Raw genomic sequence first — 24,326 nt, forward strand, 5'->3', positions numbered from 1 at the left:
GAGATATGACGCAAAGAAGTAAGTTTGAAGTTGTGAAAGGAATGGTATCTTCTCTCAGTCCTATCAGGTGCATGTGCCACTGACTATGTAACCTTCCTTGGAGTTGACGTTTGCAATCTGGAATTCGGTTCCTTTGGGAAAGCGAGTTCGGGGCCATTGGCTCTCTGCTCCTGGCACAGGCCCGACAAAAGGGGGTGCTTGCTTAGATGGAGTGGAAAGGTTTTTGATCTCAGTCTGGGTGGTGGGGCTGTGGGTGGTGGAAGGTCCCTCCTGTTCTGCCCCGGGCTGTGGAAGTGCCAGGCTAGCCCTGGGGTCCGGCCAGGTTGGACATCTTCCCTGGGGGAACTTGCGGTTTCCAGAGTCAACACAGAGAAGGAGGGGTGGGCACCTCGGAGGCCCCACTGCAAGAGGAAAGCCTTCTCATCTCGTATTTGCCTGGCTCCTGCTCTTGTCGCCTCTGGTGGGTGGGCACTGCCTTCTCTACACAGGGACATGCCCTCCGGGAGGAGCATGCTGGCTAGCCTTCTCGCTGCTGAGGAGGTGGTAATTGGGGTGGGCAAGAGAGCCTGGTTTGTTTAGTAGCCTCTCCTGTCCAAAAAATGAAAAACATACATTTATGTTAAAAAGTAACTTTGATTTAAAAGTATAATGTTCATTTTAGGTATTTGAGGGAAAAAAACAGAAAAACAGAAGAAAATCGAAATCACTTCTAATTTCACTCTCAGAATTAAGTTCCATGGCTAGTGATAAAACTCTAACGACAGTGCCTTAGATGAGATGGAAGTTCCTTTGTTTTTTATGGAATCATTGGCAGCCCAGGGCAGGTACATTGGCTCCACTGTCATAGGCTCCTTTTCTATTGTTGCTTCATCTTCCAAAGCACATGGCTTTCACTTCATGGTACAATATAGCTGCTTGACCTCCAGGCATCATGCTGGCTATCCAGTCAGTAGGAAGGAGGCATAGCAGAAGAAAATCCCTGCCTATTCCTTCCCTCATCCTCAAGGATACTTCCAAGATGTTGTCCATAATGCGTAAACTTATAACCCACTAGCCCAAACTTAGTCAAATGGCCATATCTAGCTATAAAGGAAGCTGGAAAATAAAGTCTTTATTCTAAAATCTTGGGTTCTAAATCTTTTCTAAAGGAAAAGGCAAGACCAGATATTGGGAGACAGCTATTAATCTTGGCCATATTCTCACACAAGTTTATGGTATTTCCTTCCACATTTCTTTCTTCCTATGTTTATGTAGATACTTTATTAAATAAAACATGAGATTATATCTTATGTATATTTCTGTAGCTTTTTTATTTTTCCCACTGTTAGGGATACATCAGTAACCTTTTTCCATATCATTAAGTGGACTTCTGCAGACCATTTTTAGCATGATCATCATTTGCTGAGATGGACAAATTATTTAACTAAACCCTGGGTGATAGAATTATAAATCAGACACTGAAGTTAAATCTTGATGCCATATGTAAGATTTACTTTTCCCCATAAGATGAATGTCTAGAACTTGAACAGACAGAGCATAGAATTTGGGCATTTGAAGGAGTCATTAGGCATTTGGAGGCCCTCCCCAAACTCTGGCCTGTGTGGGGCTGGGGCTGCTCAGAGCAGGTGGTATAAACACTCACTCTGCTGTTGTTATTCCCATCTTATTATTATTACTTGGATTCAAGCCCCTGCTCTCTTTTGACACTCTGCTTCCATGGACCATGGGCCACCTAGACTGTGCTGGGGGGTGGTGTCCTCAGGCCACCCCCTCTCCTCTGCACTTGCTATGGTCCCAGCCTGCACCCACCCCCTGGACACACACACACACACACACACACGCACACACACACACACACACTTCTAGCTGGTCCCCTGGGCCTCTCAGGTTTCACCATATGTTTGGTGAGGTCACCCTGGCTAAGGCAGGGATGCCCTTGGGGACAGCTGGGTCCCCTCCCCTCAGTGATCACGTTGCTGGCATTGGTCTTAGAAAGCGACTTCATGACATCTTTCTGTCCTTTTTATCTCCAGGGAGAGATTTCTCCTCCCAAGGCTGTGGAGGCAGGTTCCAGACAGATGGCAGCTCCCCAGAGGCCCCTCAAAGGGCAGCTGCTACCTGCTTTATGCTTATGTGGTTTGTTGTACACAGCCAGTCATCGATGATGTAGGTCGGGAACTCATCACCAGGCCAGACTGCCTGGGTTCAAGGCCCAGCTCTGCCACTTCCTAGCTGTGTGGCTTTGGGTAAGCTCTTTATTGTGCTGGGCCTCATTGCTCTCCTCTATAAAATGGGCACAGTAATAATAGTACCAACCTCCTAGGATCATTGGAGGATCAAAATACATAGAGTAGCACCTGACACATAATAAGGCCCAAAGGTATGAGCAGAAGATAGTAAATGTATTATTATTATTACTGCTGTTCTAGCACTCCCCACTCTAAACCAGTTACTTGTGGAGCCTCTTCGGGGTCCCCTCCCTCAGTTTCTCTCTCCACCCCCACTTTCCTCCATACCTTCCTGGAGCACTTACTATGCGCCAGCCGTTGTTCCTGGTGCTGGGGACACAGCAGCGAGCAAAGCAGAGCGGCAGTCGGCCCCGAGGGGCTGGGGCTCTGTGGGGAGGTGATGCCAAGCAGGCACGTTTACCCATGACTGACAAGGGCACGGCCCACAGAGGTAAAGTCTGTGAAGGGCCAGGGTTCAGATGGCTGTGGCGAGTGTGGTGAGACCCCCTTTACTTGAGGTCCGTTAGAAAGCTCTCTGAGGAGAGGTCCCTCCTGCCAGCTGAGCACTGGGGAGGAAAGCCTCCTAGGCAGAGAGCAGAACTGGCAGAGACCTGGGAGGGGCCGGTCCTGCGTGTGAAAGACCAGCAAGGCGGCGGCTGGATGAGAGCGTGCGCTGGCTGGGAGGAGCCCTCATCCTCGGGGGCTGTGGAAAGGGTTGCATTTTTACCTAGGTTTTAGTAAGAGCCCCTTCTAAGGCAAGGATTTCTCTATGTGACACTATTGATATTTGGGGTTGGGGGCATCTTTGTGGGGGCCGTCCTGGCATTGTAGGGTGTTCAGGAGCACCCTTGACCTCTACCCATGAACGCCAGCTGTGACAACTCTTGTCCCCAGTTATGACAACCAAGCATGTCTCCAGACATTGCCAAGTCTCTTCTGGGGGGGGTAAGATCACCCCCAGGTCGAGAACCACTGCTCTGAGGCAAGGTGGGGCAGGGGCAAGGCTGGCATCAGGAGACCTGGTCCTGAGCTGCATTTATCACCGACTTCTTGTTTGATCTCAGACCTGCATCTCTCACACGCACTGGGTTCCTTGGTCCAGGAGGAGCTTGCTGGAGGTGGCAAGCACACAACCCTACTCCCTTCCTCTCCACAGCCTCGGCAGGCATCGCCAATCAATCATGCTGTGTCTTCCTGCTCATCCCAGAGCTCCAGGGACCGTGGAGACACTCAGGTGTGGAGCCCAGTGAGCAGCCTCCCTGGTTCCCCCACTCTGAACAGCAAGCAGGAGTCAAACAGTCCTGGTCTCAGGTTCAGCTCTGTCGGTTACCGGCTAGATGCCTTCTGTTAGGTCACTCACCCTCTGGGCCTCAGATTTTTCACCTGTTGAATGGGACCAAAATGCGTAGTGTGAAAGCTGATTGTGGGGTTGACTTGGACTTATGATGGACTGCACAGGTGTCTGCTGATGTTTGTTGCATGGAAGAAATGAAGCATGCGGATCTTGTTGTGGACGTGGAGCGGTGGGGGCTGTCATCCACTGCTGCGTGGAGTGTGTTTGGGTGCCGTCACGCTGGAAGGCTATGTGGCATTAAGTGCTCGAGTGGAACATACCTCTAATCTGTGGCCAACCGGTCCACACATAAGTATACACCTGGAGGGACTGGCCGACTTGGACCTCAGGTGACCCAGGTATACACCTGGAGGGTCTGGAACACCTGGGTCCGCAGGCCTAGTCACCGTTTACAGTAAGGGCATTTGAAACAGCCTAAACGTCTGCAGCATGATAACTGTAAGGGACGAGGTCCTAGCGGAGGGCTGCCCAGGAGCAGATCGGAGGCTGATTCAAGGGCAAGTGGTTTATTTGGGAGTTCACCCCGAAAGTACCCATTGCAGAATGAGGGAGTGAATTAGGGGAGTGAAGCCAGCCAAGAATGGTGTGTCAAGCAAGTTGCCCCTCTGCACCACAGGGGCGCTCAGGGAAGCAAACATTGGTCACGTGCCTCAGTTTCCTCATCTGTCTGCACACTAAGTTCGTCAGGGGGCCGTACTTCTTCAGATTCCTGGCCTGTCTTGCACATGAGAGAGGGCCCTCAGGCCAGGGGTGTGGGTGCTGGCAGCTGGAAGTGGTACTGGCATGCACCCCAGGGTAAGGACCAAGGGATGTGGGTGGGCTCCTGATGGCAGGTGCTGCCAGGCCCACATATCAACATGGATACATGTGGAAGATGTGATATTGAGTGAGAAAAGTAAGTTGCAGAAAGCAGGTCATGTATAGAAATGTTGTCAACAGGTAAAACAGTCCCCTGAGTGCTTCTTGGTTCCCACATGTGTGGTAGACGGGCAAAGGCATGTGTGGGGATGAGTTCCATATCCATGGTAGGCGGTGCCTTGCAAGGAGGGCGGGTGCATGGGTGGCTCACCTCTCCCTGTAACGATTTCTTTCTTCCTGTTCCTACATTGAGGTTTGAAGTTCACACAGTCTATGGAAAGGGAACTAATCCTGGGTGGGTGCTGGTGAGGCTCTGTGTATGCAGCCACCTGTGTAACCACTGCTCAGATCAAGAGGTAGACGTTGCTGGTGCCCCCGAGGGCTCCCTTTGCCACTCCCCAGTCTGCGCCTCCCCCCAACTTGACGAGTTTCTTTTTGAAAATGTTTTGAGCAAATTTGGCGTAATGCTAAGGTTTGCCAAAACCGGGGGGTGATGGGTTTGTGGGTGTGTTTGTTAACATTTTTCTCTATTCTTTCCTGGATCCTTTACATATTTCCTTACCATCATCCACAAAGATTCCATCCTCCCATCAGAAAGGAGAGGAGGACTTGGGCAGATGCAGGGGACGGGACGTGGCCTAGGCAGGGGTGTGGCAGGCACGCTGTGTGGACAGTGGTTCTGGGGCCAAGGCAGGCTTCCCAGCAGCCCTGGCAGTGCTGAGGATGGGCTTGCCTCTGGGTGGTTTCTGAGAGGAGAGCCGCAGTTGGCTGAGTGCTGCAGAGCTGCTAGGCTGGGACAGGCGCTCGCCACGGAAGGTCCCTTTAACCACCCTGCCTGCACTGTGGACATCGGCACTGCCCGGAAAAGCTGGTCGGTCGTGCCTTGGGCAGCGTGAAGGCTGGGCCCAGAGCCCCTGCCTGCCCATTCTTTCCAGGTCACGAGCTTCCCACTGTGCCCGTCACACCAGCCTGTTTGTGGCCTCTCTGTGGGTGGCCGGAGCCTCTCATTGTCCCGGCACAATAGCGGTGGCCCAGCTTGTGTGAAGAAACCAGGGCAGGAAGCTCTGATGTAGGCCGGCATGCTGTGCGCCCAGCTTCCTGCTCTCCCCAGCTGTTCTGGGCGAGGAGGCCTTTGTCCCCCTGAGTCTAGGGAGGCTGGAGGTTGGACTGCCTACTGAGACCATAGCCCCTGTTAAAACATCCTCTGGGTACTCCTGTCCCCTGTCCCTTGTACCTGTTGTCCTCTAAAAGGAAAGATCAGCAAGCTTCCAGCAGCCCGTCGAGGCTCCTGCTGTGTGTCGGGCACCGTGCCAGGCACATTCCAGCTCAGAGTTGTGAATGCTTACTGGGTGCCAGGCACTCCTCCAGGCCTGGGGACACAGCTGGCACAAGAGCGGCAAGGTCCCTGCCCTCACTGAACTTCTATTCACTTTATCCTATTGCATTCTGAAAGATAGGACAGCATTACTACAATTCCCATATTTGGGAGACTGGGAGAGGCCGATGTACTTTCCCGAGGTCACGTAACAGGCAGGAGGAGGATCTGTGGTTTAAACCCAAACCATCAGTTTCTGAACCTGGCTTGTGTTGTTGGATCAAAGTAGAGGTTTCGTTCAGCATGCTCCCTTATCCTGGCCTTTCCCTTAGGAGCTCATGTAAATTGCTTCACCTCAGTCTTTTCACCTGTCAGATGGGCTCTTAATGCAGGATGAGAAGGTGGGAAGTACATGAAGACAAGGGGGGCCTCTCGGGGGAGGTGATATTTGAGCGAAGACCTGATGGATGAGAGGGAGCTGGTTCATGGTTGAGCTTGCAGGGAATATGTTGTTAGTAGGGGTGGCAGGTGCAAAGGTCTTGCAGTAGGAATGTGCCTCGCAGGTGGAAGGAATCAAGAGCACAATGGTGGGGCTGATGATTGTTAAGCCGTGGGTTGATGGACGGCTGGAAGGTGAGGTCAGAGAGATGAACTAGGACAAGATCATGGGGGCCTTTTGGACTGTGGAAGGATTTGGATGTTTAACTTTAAGTATAGTAGAAAGCCAGGGAGAGTTGTTTTAAGCTGTGGATTGACAGGATCTGATTTATATGTTTAAAAGGATCCCTCTGGCTGTTTAAATTTATATAGTTAAAAGGAGCCCCAAAAGAAAAGACTTGTGGGGTGTTGGGAAGGAACAAGAAGGCGGTGACTGCCTCAGTCCGGGCAGCAGATGACGGCGGCTGGGACCGGGGGGCTGGCTGTGGCGGCGTGGAGGAGTGCTGGATGTGTAACACATGCTGCAGGTGAGGCTGAGAGCCTCTGCTTATGGATGGAAATGGAGTGTCAGAGAGAGAGGGTGACATGGGGGCTTTGAGCCGGGGCCCTTGCAAGGCACAGGTGCCATTCAATGATCAGCCTGCGGAGAGTTTGTGTGGTGTGGGTTTGGAGGGAGGATCAGGAACTAGGGTTTGCACCAGTTAAGTTCAACACCCCCCTGGGACATCCAGGTGTAGATGTTGTGTCTGGAACAAAGGTCTGGATTTCAGGGGCGAAGTCTAGGCTGGGGGTATAAACGAGGGCTGAGGGGCCTGGTTGGGACTGCCCCGCAGTGAGTGTGGACAGACGCAGGGCTGTCTGGCTCTGCGTCCCTGACTTTCTTCTCCATGACCTGCTTTGTGGAGCATCAGTGTGCACCTAGGAGACCTGAGGCGGTGGGCATTTGGCTGCCTGTGACAGCCACGGACGTCCCTTGGGTGATGGGAAAGGATCCGACAGCCATCTGTGGAGGGCCAGCCTCCTCTCTGCCCACCTGCACCCGCTCCCCTCCATCTCCCCGCCCCTCTGAGATCTCCCCAGGCAAGCATGGCTGCATGAGACATGCTCTTCATTAACCTGCAACAGGGCTCTGTGACAAGGACGCCGTGTACTCAGCCAGGCCTCCTTCCCAGAGCCCCCGTGCTGTACTCAGCTGAGGCAGGGAGGGTGACTGATGGGCCAGCACAGCTCATCGTGGCCCTGTGGCTGTGGCAGGACCATGAAGTCGTTTTTGCAGGGCTCCACGTGGCTGCTGCCAGGTCAACATGGGGCCAAGTCCAGGAGGCAGGTGAACCAGGCAGTTTGCTGTGTGGTCTCCTCAGGGGCTGCCTCCCCTCTCCCACGTCCCTGGGACCTGCTGGTCCTTCTTCTCTGCCAGCTGTGTCCCAGCCACACCAGGGCTACGCCACGCCACTGCTTGATGGCATGGCTGCACCCCCCTTCCTGGTGCCCTCACTTTCGTGCTCAATCTCGAAAATCTGATTGCTCACAAAAACGGAGGGCTCCTTTGCCAATACTTAAAAACCGGGAGACATTACTGAAAAAAAACAATTCTGATTTCTGGCTTCTCTCGAAAAAGATCCCTTCAAAAAAACATTTGGCGGCCACTGCCTTCCTTCTGGAACACTTGGAGGGGCCAGCGGCACCCCCTCGGGGAGCATGTGCCCGTCGCTCCCCACAGTCCCCCCCATTGTCTGTCACATCACAGGAACGATTTCTCTGTTCTGAGCCCCTGAGAGAAGTGGCAGAATGACTGGTCCATCCGTACAGTAGGATTGCGGGCAGCCGGAAAGAAATGTGGCTGCTCCCTGTGTAGTGACAAGGAAAGATCTGGAAGCAATATTAAGTGGAAAAAGGGGGTGCAGCACATCCCATGTGTGCCACTATTTTTTGGTATGTAAAAAGGGGAAAAATTAGAATACATGTTTGTGTGGGTATGTGTATGTATTTGTTTGTTATTTTTGTATAGAGATAAAAAGATTCTTTGGAAGGATTCACAAGGAACTAGTAGCCGTTGGTTCCCATGAGGGGTGGAGAGGGACTAGATGGATGGGGCCTGAGGTACAGGAGATACACTTTTCGTATTTTTGACTTTGTATGTTTTTGATTTTTAAGCCATGTGAATGTATTATTATTTAGAAGTTAAATTTTTGAAAAAATAAAGGGAAATGAATTGTAGTCTGAAGGGGGCCTGGGGTGAGGAAGCAGATGCTAGTGTATCCAGATGGCAGGGCTTTGGTGTACCTGGCCCGGTGTGGCAGAAGCTCAGGTTTTATTGACTGAATGGGAGTGAGGGGTCTTGCAGGGTGTTGAACCCATAAGCAGGGCAGGTTTCTCCTTACTCCCTGCCCTTGTCCCTGGCACCTCCCGGGTCCTATTTGGCATTTTAACCTGTGACCCATTTTTGGGCCGCCCCTGAAGAGCAGAGGCGTGGCTGCTCACCTCTCCCTTCTTCTCTTCTCCAGGCCTTCCTACACCGCATCCGGCAGAATGTGGCGGACTCCGTGGAGAAGGGCCTCACAGAGGAGAACGTCAAGGTGCGCACACCTGGCCAGCCCCTTTCCAGGCCGTCCCTGCTGCTGTGTGCCTTGCTCCTCCCGGGCGGTGCTCAGAGGGTGCAGAGTGGCAGGTGCACCTGCCCTGCCAGCAGCTGGCTTTGCCTTCTCACAGTGGGCTCCCTGCGCCCCTAGAGGCCTCTGGGGCCTGTGAGCAGACTGCTTGGCTTGCACCAGGAGGGCTCAGCAGCCCTTCCTCCCGACTTGAGTTTCTGTCCTTGGTCACCAGACCATCCTGTCTTCCAGGCTCCTCGTGCCAAGATCCCTGGCATGGAGCCAGCAGCAAATCCCTTCCCAAGCATCCCTGGGAGCCTGGCACCTCCAGCCCTCCTGGCAGCCCCATCCTGTGCCCCTGTACTGGGCACTGAGTGTCGAGGCAGGGCAGCTGAGTAATTGGGTCTGGGCTTCGTCTTGGCGGTGGGTCTGGGGAAGACATCAATAGGCCCTCTGTGTGCATGGGGGAGGCCCAGTGCTCCCCAGGCCTGGCTTTCTAGTGTGACCTCACTCTCTGGGAAGCTGTTTTCAGCCCTTGGGGCTCCAGGGTCCTGATCCAAGGCGAGGGGGTGGGAGGGGAAGGAGTAGGTGTCAGAGGTGCTCAACATGTATGGCACACAAAGGACTTGGTCAAGCAGGTCACCTCTGTCCCCCACCATGTCCTGGTTAATCTGGACAGCCACTTTGCAGTTGACAATTGTGAGCCTAGTTTTTTGGATAAGAAAGCCGAAGCTTAGAGATGTAATGAGACCTGCTTAGGGTCGTTGCATGGCTGGTTGCTGGTAGCACTGGGGTCTAAGCTTATTATGCATGTATTCATTTATTCATTCACTCACTCGTTCATTCAGCAGATACTTACTGAGCACCTACTGTTTATTACAATCTATTACAATTTTGTAATCATTTGTTATAATTTAAAATTACAATTTATTATCATTAAAAAAATTACCTTTTAGATGAGATGTAATTCACATACATTGATCTTAAGTGTCAAACGTGATGCTTTTTCTTACCTTTGTAATTATGACCCAAGTGAAGGCAGAGAATATTTCTTGTCTCAGCAGGTTCCTCTGTGTCCCCCTCCTACTAAATGACCCCATGCTCCCTCCCCAAAGGTAACCACTGTCTTCTAGTACCATCGACTAGTTTTGCTTGTTCTTGAACTTTCTATAAAAGTGAGCTCTTTTGTGTCTGGCAGCTTTTACTCACTGTTCGGTCTGTGAGATTTGCCCATGTTGCTGTGTAGCCATGGTTCATTCTCCTTCATTGCTGTGTGCTGTTCCACAGTGAACTGTACCATATAGTTTACTCACCCATTCTCCTGTGGATGCACATTTGAGTTATTCCTAGTTTTTGGCTTTTAGGACCATTTTTGTATATGTCTTTTGGTGGACACAGGCTCTCATTTCTTTTGGGAATGTACTCACTAAACAGATACTTATTTTGAAATTTTGCAGCCATTCCTTGAAGTATCATAATAGGATCTATCACATGTGTCTTGAAGATAAGTAGATTCAACCACGTGAGCCACACAGAATGAAAGGAAAATAACCAAATAGTGCAAGTGGTTCTTCCAGCCACTTCACATCTTCACATGATGAGTGTCCCCCTGATCAAGGTGGAGGAGAAAGAGGGTCCCTGGCTCTCAGATGGCAGCGCCTGGGGAGTGGTTTCCAGCCCCTCAGCCTTCCCTGCCCACTCTCAGGCCATCTCTCTCTGCGGACTTTCTGCTGCATTCCAAGGGTCTGTGTGTTGGTCTTTGTTCCTTTGGGACTTGATTCAAACGCCACCTTCTCAGAGTAGCTGTCCCTGGCCTTTTGTCCCACCCTGGGACTTCCTGTTTTATTTTTATCTTTTCTGTTTCATACCCCCTAGAAAACTCTATTTGCATTATGTGTTGTCTGTTCCCTTCCACTAGAATGTCACCCCCATGGGGGTGGCACTCATCTGTTCCCTGCTGTATCCCCAGGACCTCTAACAGTGCCTGGCACACAGCAGGAACTCAGCCAGTACTTGCTGAATGAATGAATGTGTAAGAAACTGAAAGGAACCATAAACCAGTGGTAACACTGGTTGCCCTTGCTTTGAGTCGCAGTGGGATGAGTGGGGAGGTGGGGACCCAGCACTGTTTTCATTTTACTGTGTTTTAATTTTTGAACCATGTGAGTACCTTCTTCAAAATTAAATTGAAAAGGGTACTTGTTTTTTTAAAAAAGGAAAATGGAATTTGTGCATTTCATAAGGACCTAACGTAAACCCCTAGTTCTGTTTCCCAGAGGCCTCTGCAGTTACCGACTTGTGTCTTTGTGTAGATAGCTTTTGCTTTTATCAGCATAGAGAGGAGGGGCCTTTTTAAATAAATGGGCCCGTATTGGAATCTTGTTTAGCACCATGATTCCTCCCCTTTAACAGTTGAGGATGGTTCCAGGATTCCATATCCGTTTACACAGATCTGCAGATTCTTTTTCTAGGCTGCACAGTATTTCAGCACATGTATTTATCTAATTGTAACCAGTCCAGTTTATTTAACTATTTGATGAGTCCCCGTTAATAGACATTTGGCTCTTTCCAATCTTGTGCTCCTACAAATAAGGCTGTAGTGTAAGTCCTTGGCTACCCACCAGGTTCTCTGCCTTGTCATTATAAAACCTTTGGGCTGGGCAACTCTTTGCTGTGGGGAGGCTCTTCTGTGAACTGCAGGATGTTTGGTGGCATCTCTGGCCCCAACCCCTAAGATGCCAGTAGCATCCTTCCCCCAGTTTGTGATGACCACAGATGTCCCTAGACATTGTCAAATGTCCCCTGGGGGACAAAATCACCCCAAGTTGGAAACAGCTGATTAAAAGGTTAAATTCTGAGATGTACAATTGCTGGATCAGGTGGTCTGTGCATTTCAAACTTTACAGATTTATATGGGGAAACAGGTACCCTTATATATTGTTTGTGAAAGTTTAAACAGAATTTGAACAGCCTTCCTTATTGTGTTTTCTTCTATCATACCATTTCCCTGGGTGCATGGAAGTGCCCTTGTCATCTTAAAAATCAGTCTCATGAGTGGACTATCAAGTTGTGCCTGGCCATGAGGAACGTTGTAATGAATGTTTAATACATAATTATTTGGATGTTGAGTGTGAAGTCAGTTCTGCTACTTACTGGGCTGTGTGATCTTGAGAATGTTAATTATTTCCATTGAGCCTCCATTCTTCATCTGTAAATGGGGATAATAATTGTTTTTACCTCATGGAGTTCTAGTGAGGATTAGATGGCATAAATACATATAAAGTTACAAGATTAGGCCTTAATACTGCTCAGTAAATGTTGACTTTTTGTTAATAACAAAATGTTAATAACAAAAATGTAAATTTTTGTTATTATCCTTATTTTTTTACCAGTAATCTGGCTCTAGGGTTTGAGAGTGTTTATTTCACCCCACCTGCACCTGCCCCAGGGGTTACATATTTTTTTATGCTTGATTTTGCTCTCTCTGTGCCTTGATTAACCCTATCCTTGGACCTTACTTTTCCTCACAGATCCTGTTCTCGAACATTGAAGACATCCTGGAAGTTCATAAGGATTTCTTGGCTGCCTTGGAGTATTGTTTACGTCCAGAGCCTCAGTCTCAGCATGAACTTGGGAATGTTTTCTTAAGATTTGTGAGTGTGATGCCCCAGCCCCTGTTGGAGCTGGCAGCTCTTGGGAGGTGGGCTTCTCTTCCAGGCCCCTGCCCCACCCAAGTTTGGCCAGCTTCCCCTGCAGGCCTCCCTGGGAGATGGAGAGACAGGGAGCGGGTGGGCCCTGCCTCCACCCCGGGAACAGTGGGAAGCGGCAGGCCCAGCAGACCTGGGGGAGTCTTAGTTGGCTCTCCTCCCCTGCAGCCTCATGTAGAGTATGGCCCCCCTTTTCCTCAGGGCTTCTTGCTGAGTGACTGCGTCCTGGGGTTCCCATGACCTCCTGGCCCGGCAGGGCCCTTCTGCCGCAGAATGGCCAACAGAGGCAGCCAGTGGCTGAGAGGGGCGACTCGGGTCACGCACACCTGGGTTTGAGTCCAGGCTCAGCTCCCCACCTCCTGGGGAGGGTGTCTGACCCATGGGTGGCTACTGGGACTGCTGGTCCGAGAGGCCGATGCTGCTGGGCTAGCCTCTCTTTGTTTGCCTGGAGTCACTAGGGGACACGCGGAGGAAGGAGGGCATGGGGAGCTCTGCGCACATGGAGCAACTGCTTCCGCAGCCCCTGTCTTCCTGCGCTGCCCAGGACCCTCCTCGCCAGGGGGATGCCTGCACTGGCGTCGTGCGCGTGAGGCTCGGGGCCAGCACCTGCCCTCTCCGAGCCTCGGTTTCCTCCTCTGATTGTGAAGTAGGGATAAGCATGCTTACCTCTTCGGGTTGATGGGAAGACCCCGAAGACCCTAGGAGATGAAGCAATAAACTCTGTGGGGGCAGCAGGGGCTTCCGGCTAGGGGCTGATTTTGCCACAGGGGACATTTGGCACTTTTGTTTGTCACACTCTGGTTGTGGGGGTGGGGGTGCTACTGGCTTCCGGTGGGTGGACTCACCTCAGATGTCAGCAGGGCTGACCCTGGGGGACCTTGGTGATAGTAAACACTTATTTCAGTTGTCATCACTCCCTCCCTGAGGGCTCACACCTAGGTGGGCAGAGTCTGGGATGGCCGAGCCCTCAGTACGGCCCCACGGAAGTGACCGTCTGCATTGTTAGAAGGACAGCGCCCCCGGTCAGGCTGCCAAGCTGCTCACAGGCTGTTACTCTAGAGTAAAATGCCTTAGTGACCTCGCCTGTAAAATGGGTAACAACTAGACCTAGCCCATGATGTTCAGGACTGAGATAAGGCAAGGGGAGTCAGAACAGCCCCTGGCACACAGCCGTGCTCAGTAATGTCGGCTGCTGTCCTGTTTACGTGGTCACCATGCCTCCATGCTTGGAAGAGGACAAGTACGAGAGCAAGGTGGGGTGCAGGTGCTCTGGGCCCTCACAGAAGGCGTCAAGCCGAGGAGAGACAGGATCTGCCTTGGGTTTGAAGAAGTCCTATGGCTGCTCTGAGGGACAGGACTCTATAGAGGGGATGTGGGGAAGCCACGAGACTGGGAGGAGGTTGCCAGCCAAGACAGATGGTGGTGGTGCCCCAGAGCAGGGTGGAGGCCATGGAGGTGGCGAGAAGGGGCAAGCGGCAATAGGGGTTCACTAAATGTTCTTGAATAGGAAAATAAACAGAATGGAGGGACAGTCATCCCTTTGGGTTCAGAGGAAACAGGGAGCCCTCATTCCTCTGGAGTCAGACTGCTTAGGGTCAAATCCCTGTTCCAGCCGAATGACCTTGGGCAAGTCACTTCCTTCTCTGGGCCTCAGTCCCCAGCTCTGTAAAATGGAGGAATGAGAGAAGCCGCCGTTGGTGCTGTCTGGAGGATGACGTCGTTTGTGTGGTGAAGCATTTAGACCCGGCTCGGCACACAGCTGGTGTTGTGTGAATGTCGGCCCTGGGTTATCATGACAGCCGGGGTGCCAGGGAAGGCTTTTGTGGGGAGGTGGCATTCCTGGGGACTGGCCGTGAAGGGATGACATCTGAGCCTAGAGTAGGATAGTCTGTACTTCAGCCACAGTGCAGAAGGGGTCCTCCAGGTACATTACCCACTTGCTGATGACCCCAGGCCCCCTGGTTTCCCTGGCTTCTCTGCCTGAGCCATGGAGGGTAGTAAGAAGGTTTAGCTCATTGGTCAGTGAGGGTCCCCGGATCCTGAGTCCCCCGTGGGGCTCCACCTCACTCTCTCTATGGGATTCCTAACTTGCTTGGGGATGCAAAGAAAGGGGAGCACGGGCAGTGGTGGTTTGGGGTGCAGGAGGTGACCTCTTCTCCATACCCGCTCCTTCTACATGCCTGGGGCCCTCCTTTGTAGCCTCAGCAGAGGGCGTCAGGGGCCTGGTGGGCAGGACAGACAGTAAACAGGAAAGGAGCAAAATCCAGTATGTCAGATGGTGGTAAAAGCCACACAGAAGGGTGGGAGAGTTATGATTTTAAACAGGGTGGGTGTGAGAGGGTTCATGGAGAAGGGGGCATCTCCGTGAAGACACCCAGGAAGTGAGGGAGAGACTGCAGAGGTGTCCTAGGGAAGCGGGCCAGGCGTCCAGTGCACTCAGAGGCCTGGGGTGGGGTAGGTTCCGTGTGTTCCAGACAGTGAGGAGGTCGGAGTGGTGGGAGTGAGGCCCTGGGAACAGGCAGCGCCTGGCAGGGTCTGACAGATCCCCAAGTGCCCAGAGAGCCCTGGGAGGTGCCAGAGAGTGCTGGGCCACACAAACAAGCGTGTACATAGTCCAAGGGAGTGAACTCTTCCCCAGTACTTAACTAACATACCAAGTGCTGGTACTTGTAGGTGGGTTTCACTTTCCCCATTTTTCAGACTGGGAAACTGGGGCACAGAGTGAGTGATGGCAGTTTAGAGGTATCATAGGGGGCCAGATGGCATAGAGATTTTATTCTAAGAGTTACAGGTTTTTGGAGGGAAGGAGTTTGGTCTGGGTTATGTTTAACCCCTTCTCCCTGCAACTGTGTGGCGAGGTGGATGACAGGTTGGGGAGACCCTTGCACAAGTGAGACGTTGGTCTCCTGCTTCCCTCCCCAGTGGAGATGTCTACATGGCCAGCTCCTTCCCTTCTCTGAGTCTCAGTCTTTTTGGGTATAAAGTGAGTGGTTTGGAACAGATGGTCTCCGTGGAGCCAGTGCCACTCCCTGGGTACTGCAGACAGCAGCCACCGCCTCTGACAGCCCTCGAGCCTTCCCTGGGGGCCGGACCCTCTCCTCCAGCTGTTGCAGCTGGTAGCTGTCCACCTCTCCTTCACAGCCCAGCCCCACAGCTACACGTTCCCCACCCACCACATCTGTGTGTACACAACTGTTTGTCCATTTCTTCCTGGCAAAGCAATCAAAACCTCATGTGGGGTGCCTAGGAGGAAACTGAGCACTTGGACTCTTGAGCTGTCAGAAGCAGCATTTCCCTATTTGCAGGGTCTTGGGCCTGAGATGCAGCTGGGGTTAGGCTCAGTGAAAGGGCACGGGAGTGATACACTGGGCATGGTTCTGAAGAGGGGGTGTTGCCATTTGTTAAATTTAACTTCTCCAAACTTCAAGTCTTGGGCCTCAGCCTTTTTCACAGGTTGAAGGAGAGGATGACCTTGAAGAGTGTTAGAGAAGGGGCTCAGGACATGAGGAATGACAAACCTGCAGCGATTTTATAATTCATTCCCCAGTCCTGCATCTGTGGCAGACATCGCTAATCAATCACAGCATTCTGCCTCTGTGCTCCTTGGCGAGGGGGGGGGTTCCAAAATTCTTCTCACCAGTGTTCCAGCCAGCACTACGCATTGACTAGGGTTGGCATGTGAGACCGAACAGATTTGCCTCGCTTTCTGGTCTAACTTCTTCATGGTACAGATGGAGATAGGCAGGGAGACTGTCACCTCACAAGGGTTGTGTTCATTTATTATTTTCTTCCCCTTTCCAGAGTGTCCACCTATTAGAATGGTCTTTACTACAAAGACAAAAACAACAACTCAAATAGGTTTTAAAAAAAGACTTCATGGCTCATACAAATGAAATGTTCAAGGGTGGGTTGGCTGTAGGCATAGCTGGATCCAGGACCCCAATATGATGTTTTCAGGGCTTGGTCTGTATCTCTAGGGTCTGCTTTCCTCTGTGTTGGTTTCATTCTTGAGGGGTGGGAGGGGGAGTATGCCTCACATGGTGGCAGAGGTGACCCTCAACAGTTTCAGGCTGATACTCTGCCAGCTCAGCAATAACAGTTCTAAGAAATTCTCTCTTCACAATAATTCCAGCTTGAGTCCTTGAGGGCCCAGTTTGGGTCACTGTTGGCAGGACAGGGAGCTCTGTGATTGGTTTGGCCTGGATCATATACCCACCTGTGGTGCCTGGGAGTGGAGTGGGGTCCATGGGCTCAGAGTATAGGAGGTGATTTCCCTGGAACTGTGGGCCAGGACCAGAATAAGGGGGAATGGATGCTGGGTAGGTAAATAACACATGCTCCAACGAAGAGCCGCGGCAGAGGCTGTGAGGACCAGGTCATATGGAAAAGGTGTGGGTCTGGTCTGAGGGCTGTTGGGCTACTTTCAGTTCCTCCCTCTGCTTTCTTGCTCTTATTCATCAATTATCATGATGCCTGCTCTTTGCCAGGGACTCAGTCCCCACTGGCACCATAGCAGTGACCTTAGCAGATGCAAATCTTGTCCCCATGCAGCTCACATTACAGGGGTGGACAGGGGGAGATGGACAGTGCACAAATGAGAAGAGAGACATACAGGGAGTCAACGCCCACCATATTTCTCAAAATCTGGCTGGTACCTTCCCCTGGTGGCCTTCCCCAGACATACAGATCTGTCCAGCTTCCTCCTGACTCTGCCTGTTTCCTTTTTTGCCATCAAAACCTACTCATTCACTGTCCCATCCTGTCATAGACCTGTTCACCACTGGGATAATGAATTTGCTGAAATCGTGATGATGGGAGTAATAGCAGCAGCAATAACAGTAATGCTAGCTAATGTTTAATGAATACTTATTATGCACCATTTTAAGCAGTTACTATGAATTCACCTGATAATTTTCATAACAACCTTATGAAGGAGAGACCATTATTGTCCGTAATCTATAGAGAAGAATGCAGAGGCTCTGAAACATTATGGTCCTTGCCCAAAGTCATAGAACTGGTGACCTGGAAAGTTGGGCTGTGAACTGGGTGGTCTGGCTGCAGAACTTATAGTTATACTTACAAGGTTAATGCTGATAGTGATCATAGGGGCTTCTGGTGTCTTATCTCTGAACAGTACTAACAGCAGGGTCCATAGGCCCAGAGAAAGCCCAGACTCTTGGCTGCGAGCAGTTTTTTTTTCCCCCTAGATCTCCATACATATGGTTGGGACCTTGTACTTTTTTGTTCATGTGCCTGCATTCAGAACCCAGTCCTCCTTCTCCAGCCCTACGGGCCTTCTCGCCTTCTCTGCAGGAATGGGTCCCAGGCGTAGGCCAATGCCTATCACTACAGTAAGACAGGTGGTCTTCCTTTTCTCTGCAGTCAGCCTCACCATGATCTGCAGCTGAGGCCCTGGTTCCAGATGTGGCAGGTGTGTCAGGCAGCCTCCCTCACAGCTTTTTATCTGTGCCTGGGGAACCCCTGCAGTCCAGACTTCTTACCCATCTCCATTGGCCTTGGTGAGCCCCTGGGTTCATTGGAGACAAGTGGAAATAGAAAAAGCTTTGCTTGGGTGGTGTGGGGGCTGAGGTCCCTTCTTCTCCTTTCCTATCCTTGTGCGCATGTGTGTGTTAGTGTCTCAGTAGGCTGATGGGGAGATTGTAATTAGTGACTCAGTGTTTAATCTGTGTATATGGATATTGGTGGTGTTGTTAGGAGCATGTTGCTTGTGTTTTGTAATGCTTCAGGTTGTTCAGTAGTTCCTTGGAGTGTGGATCAGGGTTGTTTGTCCCACGGTGTGTGTATGTGTGTGTGTACACCTTGGATAATTGTGACATTGTTTATTTTGGTATTTTTCCCTATTTACTCATGTTTATTGATTGTGTTTGTATTTATAACTAATACTTTTAAGAGTATTTTGAAATATTATATAATGTTCATTGTGTACCAGGCACTTTTAGTCTTTTTACATATATGAAAGTTATTTAACCTTCCAGCAGCCCAAGTAGTAGGAGTCTGTTATTATATTCATTTTATAGATGAGGAAACTGAGGCACAAGGATTGTAGCAGCTCGCCCAGGGTCACCACTACAGGGAGCATGGAGCTGGGTTTCCAGCCCAGGTGGTTTGGCTCTAGAGTTGCTCTGTGCACTTCCGTCATTTTCGGCAGTCCTCCTCAGAGCTTAGTTTGTAGATATCTGGTTGAGATTTGTACCCTGTGTTTTTCTCCCACTTCCTGTGCTGTGACCTTGAGCTGGACATTGGAGTGGGGGTTAAGAGAGGTTGAATCCTGGTTCCTCCTTCTGTAGATGTGGGATCCTGGGCTCTTCACTTTTCCTTGGTTTTCTCATGTGTGAATGGGTTGAATATAGTAATTGCCACGTGAGGAGTGAATGCGTTTACCCTCATCCCAAGAGAGCAGAATGTGGCATGTACTAAATGCTCCATACACACTCTGCATGGGCTACTGGCTCTGGCCGTGGGCACTCTGCTGTTCAGGGTGTCTGCTCATATGGTGCACACAGAGTCCCCACAGTGAGCTGGGGCAGGTTGGGGTGGCTTATTGATTCTCAAACCCATTCTCTCTCCTCTTTGGTTTCCTCTTTCCTGCATCAGCAGGAATAACTGGGGGCTTGTTTAGAAACAAGATGAGCTGTTTGCTTTGCAGACCCACCTCTTCCTTCCTTAGCTTCTTGGGGGTTCCCCTGCCCATCCCCCCAGCCCGAGGTCACTTCCCTTCAGCTCTTTCCTCTCCAGTAGCCTTACCCAGGACATCCTTGTTTGGGTGAGTTGGGAGGTAGTGTTCTATGTCGGAACTGAGAATGTCAGGGGAGAGCTTCCTGCTAAGAAGGCTTCGGTCCCGGAAATCCTGACTGATGGTCACAGACCTGGTGACCCACAGGTGACCTCTAGCTGGAAGGAGTCCAGCTTTGGGCTCAGGGGCATCTGGAGGTTGTTAGAGCTATCCCCCTGCCTCAGGTCTGGCACTGCTGTGGGGCAGCAACCAGAGATCTACTTGTTCCTCCAAATTCCAGAGCTTATCTAGACTCTTCTGGTTGATGTATACAGGACACATATACACACATAGTAGTGTATAAAGTCCATTCATTTAACAAGTATTCATTGGGTGCCTACTGTGTGCCAGGCATTGTGCTAAGATCTGGAGATACTGCAGTGAATTAGATGGATGTGGTCGTCAGGGAGCCACCTGCCAAGTGGGAAAAGATAGGTGATAAACAAATAATCTGGATAATTCCAGACTGTGAGAACAGTGTAAAGAAAATGAATACAGGAGGACATGTGTGATAGAGAACACCTGGTTGGCTACTTTAGCTAGGGTAGTCCTGGTATGATTTGAGGAGGTGGCATTTGAGTTGAGACCTGAATGGTGGGGAGGAGCCAGGTCTGAGGGAGAGGCATTACAAGTAGAGGGAATGGTAAATGCAAAGGCCCTGAGGTAGGAACAGGCTTGGCAAATTCAAGGAATGGATAGGAGGCCAGTGAGACGAGGCTAGAGAAGGGCTGGATCACATTATTTGGCCCTTGAAGGTCATAACAAAGCATTGGATTTCATTCTTCATGTAATAGAATGTTATTAGAGGGTTTTAAACAGGGGGTTGACATGTTTTATTACTAGAGATAGACATTTATTAAACACTTTATGCTGGAACCTCGTGTTTTAATCCTCATAACAACCCTGTGAGTTAGGGACTATTATTAACTCTACCTTACATATGAGGAAACCAAGGCACAGAGAGGTTGGGTAACTTGCCCAGGTTCAAACCTGGAAATGCAGATCCAGGATTCAAGCCCAGGGTGGTTGGTTTGAGTCTGTGCACTTGACCCTGGGCCTTGCTGCTTCCTGAAAGGTCACTGCTAGGTGCAGGACTGAGGCAGGAGTGGAGGCTGAGGGCCCCGTAGCAAGTGGGAGCTCCTTTACCTGAAATCCCTGCTGCTGTGTAGTCTCTTGGGGTCTGGGGTAGCCCTTTCCTCCCAGGCCTGCTGGGCTGGCTGTTGAGTGTCCACCTTCCTGCCATGACCTGTCTGCCACAGGCTCTGTCCTTGTCTTGCAGAAGGATAAGTTCTGCGTGTATGAGGAATATTGCAGCAACCATGAGAAGGCCCTGCGGCTGCTTGTGGAACTGAACAAGATCCCCACCGTGCGTGCCTTCCTGTTGGTAAGTTTATTTGTCACTGCTGCCTCTCCTCCTACTTGGCTTCAGCTTTGTGAGTTCCTGGGCCCAAGAGAGCTTCATGCTGACCCAGGCTGCCTGATCCCTGCCTCAGCTGGGGTAAGGCTTGGATCAGCCAAAAAAAAAAAGAGAATTCACTGGTTTACTCTTCTAGGAAATTTAAGACCTCAGAGGGCTTCAGGCACAGCAGAATCTGGGTATTCAAATAGCGTCATTGAGCATGTGTCTCTTGGCTCTGTCTGCTTTTCTCTGCTTTGGCTCCATTCCCAGAACAGCTGTCCCCAAGTGGTGGCAACATGGCCTCCAGCAGCTCCAGGCTTATACCTCTCAAATCTGAGCAACTCCAGGATGAAGAGATCTCCTCTTATTGAATGGTAACAGCAGAAGTCCTGGATCTGATGCTCATTGGGTTAGCTGAGCTCAAGACCCTATCCCTGAACCAACTGCTATAGAGGGTTTGGTTGGTGCTTTGATTGGCCACCCTGGAGCTGGAGGGCGGGGCCAACTCCACCTGTACCACAGGCTGTTAGGGGTGGGGTGGATCCCTGAAGGACAGTGGGATTGCACTGGGGAAGCAAGCTGGGGACGCACCCTCTCAGGCAAAATAGTAGACATCCATGACGGTCTTCTCTACAATTGCAGAGCTTCACTTCTGTATAAAAAGGTTCTTATTTGTGATTTCTTTGGAACTTTGCCCACCACTAACCATTGTGTATGATTCAAGATACACATTCGTCTGCTTTGCAGACATCCCAAATAACAGTGGTTTAAATAAGGCAGACTTTTATTCCCCTCATGTGACAAGGTGGATGTAGACAGTCTGGGGCTGGAATAGAGGCTTTATCTCATGTCAGGGGCCATGGCCCTTGTGTGTGCCCTCATCAACATGGTCTAAGATGACCTCTCGCCATTCCCACGTTCCAGGTAGTGGGGTGCAAGAAGAGTGAGAAAGAGGGCCTGCTCTTCTCTTTCTAGGGGCATAGCAGGAAGCTGCACACATCTCTTCTACTCACGCCCAGAATTTAATCACATGACTGTGCCTAGCTGCAAGGGCAGCTGGGAAATGTAGGCTTTATTCCGAGCAGCTGTATGCCCAGCTGGAAATTCTGCTGCTATGGAAGAATACATTAGGGGACACCATACAGCCTTTGCCGCAGGTGATTCTGATGACTCTAAAATATGAAGTGACTGTCTTGAGAGTACACTCTCGAAAAGTGATTGTGCTGCTCATGGGTTTTAATCCTGATCTTTTACCTCTAAGTCCCCTGCTCATTCAGTCAAAGACCAACACCTCCCTCCCCAACCCCGTACTGTTTTATTTCCCGACAGCACATAATGAATTTCGCACACAGAAGTAGAACAGTTAACTGACAGAGCATAAGAGGTACTAACGATGTGCTCAGAGAGCTGCACTCCATAATAAAATTCTTAATTATACTTCTCCCTAAAGCACAGCTTCCAACAAAGTAGTTTCAGAATTTTGATTCAAAATGTTTGTTTTCTGCCCTGGTGCGTTCTTGTTGCTTGGCCCAGTTCCAACGAGCATCTGAGAAGGGCAGAGTGGTTGACCAACTTCCACGTCCATTTGAGCTGTCCTAAACGTTTGAGGTGCTGTTTTTTTTGTTGCTGGTATCTGCATCTTTACCCCCGTTTCACACTTATATATTCATAAGAGTCCGGGCAAACAAGCAAAGAGAAAGTCAGATGGCATAAGACCACGCACATGGCCATGTTTCTGCGATGTTGACCTTTCTGCAGCGACCCTCTGTGGTAGTCCTGCTGCCCAGGCTCGAGGCTTCCCCACTGAGGGCCCCTCCCTCTGGGGGGTGTCCCCTTTGGCTCAGCTGGGTATTGGGAATCAGGAAGAGGCCAGGAAGGCATTTGCACAGGTGTGGTAAGGGAAGGGCCTCAGTCGCAGTTTTTCTTCCCTGCTTTCCTCTCTCCAGCCTTCCTGGGCTAAATGGCCGTTTTCCTAGCAGCAGCAGAGTGGGACTGGATTGCATGGGGAGAGGATGTGTGGAGTGCCAGCACGTGTGCCATCTTTCTCCCTCCACACTGGTGTCTTCCAGCTTTGGGCCACCAGCAGAAGACTGACTGGAGTCTGTTATGGGATGTTAAGCCACTGGGAACAGATGGATTCTGGCTTTCCATTCATGATGTGCTGAGAGATTGGGTGGCAGCTTCATCATTCTGTGACTCAGTTTTCTTGTCTGTAAAATGGGGCTCATTTATTCATGCAACAGTTTCTTATTGAGCACCTACCTAATATGGTAGGGATGGTTCTAAGTACTGGGGATACAACAGTGGCCAATGCAAGAAAAGGCCCATGCTCTCCTAGAGTGGCCATTCTAGTAGGGGTGACTGACAAGATATGTCATGTGACACTAAGTTCTCTGGAATTAAAGCAAGTTAAAGATGACAGGATGTTTTGAGGAAGTTAGGGTAGTGGCTGCTATTTTAGCTTGGTCTTTGGGAAAACTGTGTCTTAGGTGACATTTAAGCAGAAACTTGGGTAAAAGTAAGAGAAAAAGGCATGGTGTATCTGTGAAGAAAGCATTCTAGGTAGAGGAACTGTAAGTGCAAAGGTCCTGAGGTAGGAGTGTGTTTGAGGAATAGCAAGAAGGCAGGGTGGCTAGAATAGAGAGTATGAGAGGAAAAGTGGAAGAAATGAGATCAGAAAGATTGAGGCCACATAGTGAAGGTGCATGTAGACAACGGACAGGATCTGAGATTTGTTACAGGCTTTTTTATTGCAGTATAGTGTATGTGTAGTAAATGTGACTCACAGAGTGACACCTCAACTGAATCAAGTCTGTGAATTAGGATGTTTAAAGAGATAATTCTCACAAGTTCCTCCCATAATGCCTGGAGTGTAATCTTACTAGAATAGTGAATGGCAGGTCTTTGTGTGTTTGATTTTTTCAAAAAATGAAAATAAAGGGAAACAATAGTCTAGAGTGTTTGGAGAGAAGTATAGCTGGTGGCTGTAACAGTTCTGTGAAAACTCCTTAGTCCTAGACCAAAAGATGGTCCCTTCTCCTGCCAAGCCCTGGGGGCTTCTGGAAATCAGTCCCCTACCCCCAGGCTCCCCTTTTTCTGCCCAGAGCTGACATCACCAGGGCAGCTTGTGGTGAGCGCTGGCTCGGCGGACAAAGGTCTGAGTGTGAGCATTGTGGGGCCTGGCATCTCCCAGCTGCCGTGGCCTGATCCCCCATCTGTGCCAGGGGTAGACATGGGTGGGGGGCAGTGGTGGGGAGCCATGCAGCTCCTGCCAGAGCAGGGCCCCAGGGTGCCTGGGTTCTGCTTCTCCAAGGAGAGGGCACAGTAAGGTCCCTGGAAGGCAGTTGCTCTGAGTCTTGGACCAGTCCTTGCGGCTCTCTGGGCCAGGTCTCCATGTGTAACAGGGAGATGATGGTCCATGCTTATCTTAGGGCTGTGACATTGAACTTTACGTATAGGTGAAGTGTGAGCACAGTGCCTAGGGGATGGTAAGCACATGATAAATGTTCTCTGGTATTATTTTCACTGTCTGCTGTGATGGGCAGTTTTGCCAGGGCTTGGAACTGTGCCCAGCACGTAGTAAGCACACAGTATGTATTTGTAGAATGAATGAATGACAGAGGGAATCCCTCTTCCCAAGAGTCCT

At 50.5% G+C, this 24,326-nt stretch overlaps 1 protein-coding gene across 1 annotated transcript in view; it reads left to right on the forward strand.

Moving 5' to 3' along the window:
* The window catches only part of PREX1 (phosphatidylinositol-3,4,5-trisphosphate dependent Rac exchange factor 1), a 175,321-nt gene that overhangs the window by 68,464 nt on the left and 82,531 nt on the right, over nt 1–24,326 (forward strand). The window contains exons 2-4 of the mRNA XM_037006253.2: nt 8,698–8,769; nt 12,312–12,434; nt 20,561–20,665. Coding sequence (XP_036862148.1) covers nt 8,698–8,769; nt 12,312–12,434; nt 20,561–20,665 — 300 coding nt within the window. The remainder of the gene's footprint in view (nt 1–8,697; nt 8,770–12,311; nt 12,435–20,560; nt 20,666–24,326) is intronic.

This window comes from Manis javanica, chromosome 5 (genome assembly GCF_040802235.1).
Source record: "Manis javanica isolate MJ-LG chromosome 5, MJ_LKY, whole genome shotgun sequence".
NCBI classification, from domain to species: Eukaryota; Metazoa; Chordata; class Mammalia; order Pholidota; family Manidae; genus Manis; species Manis javanica.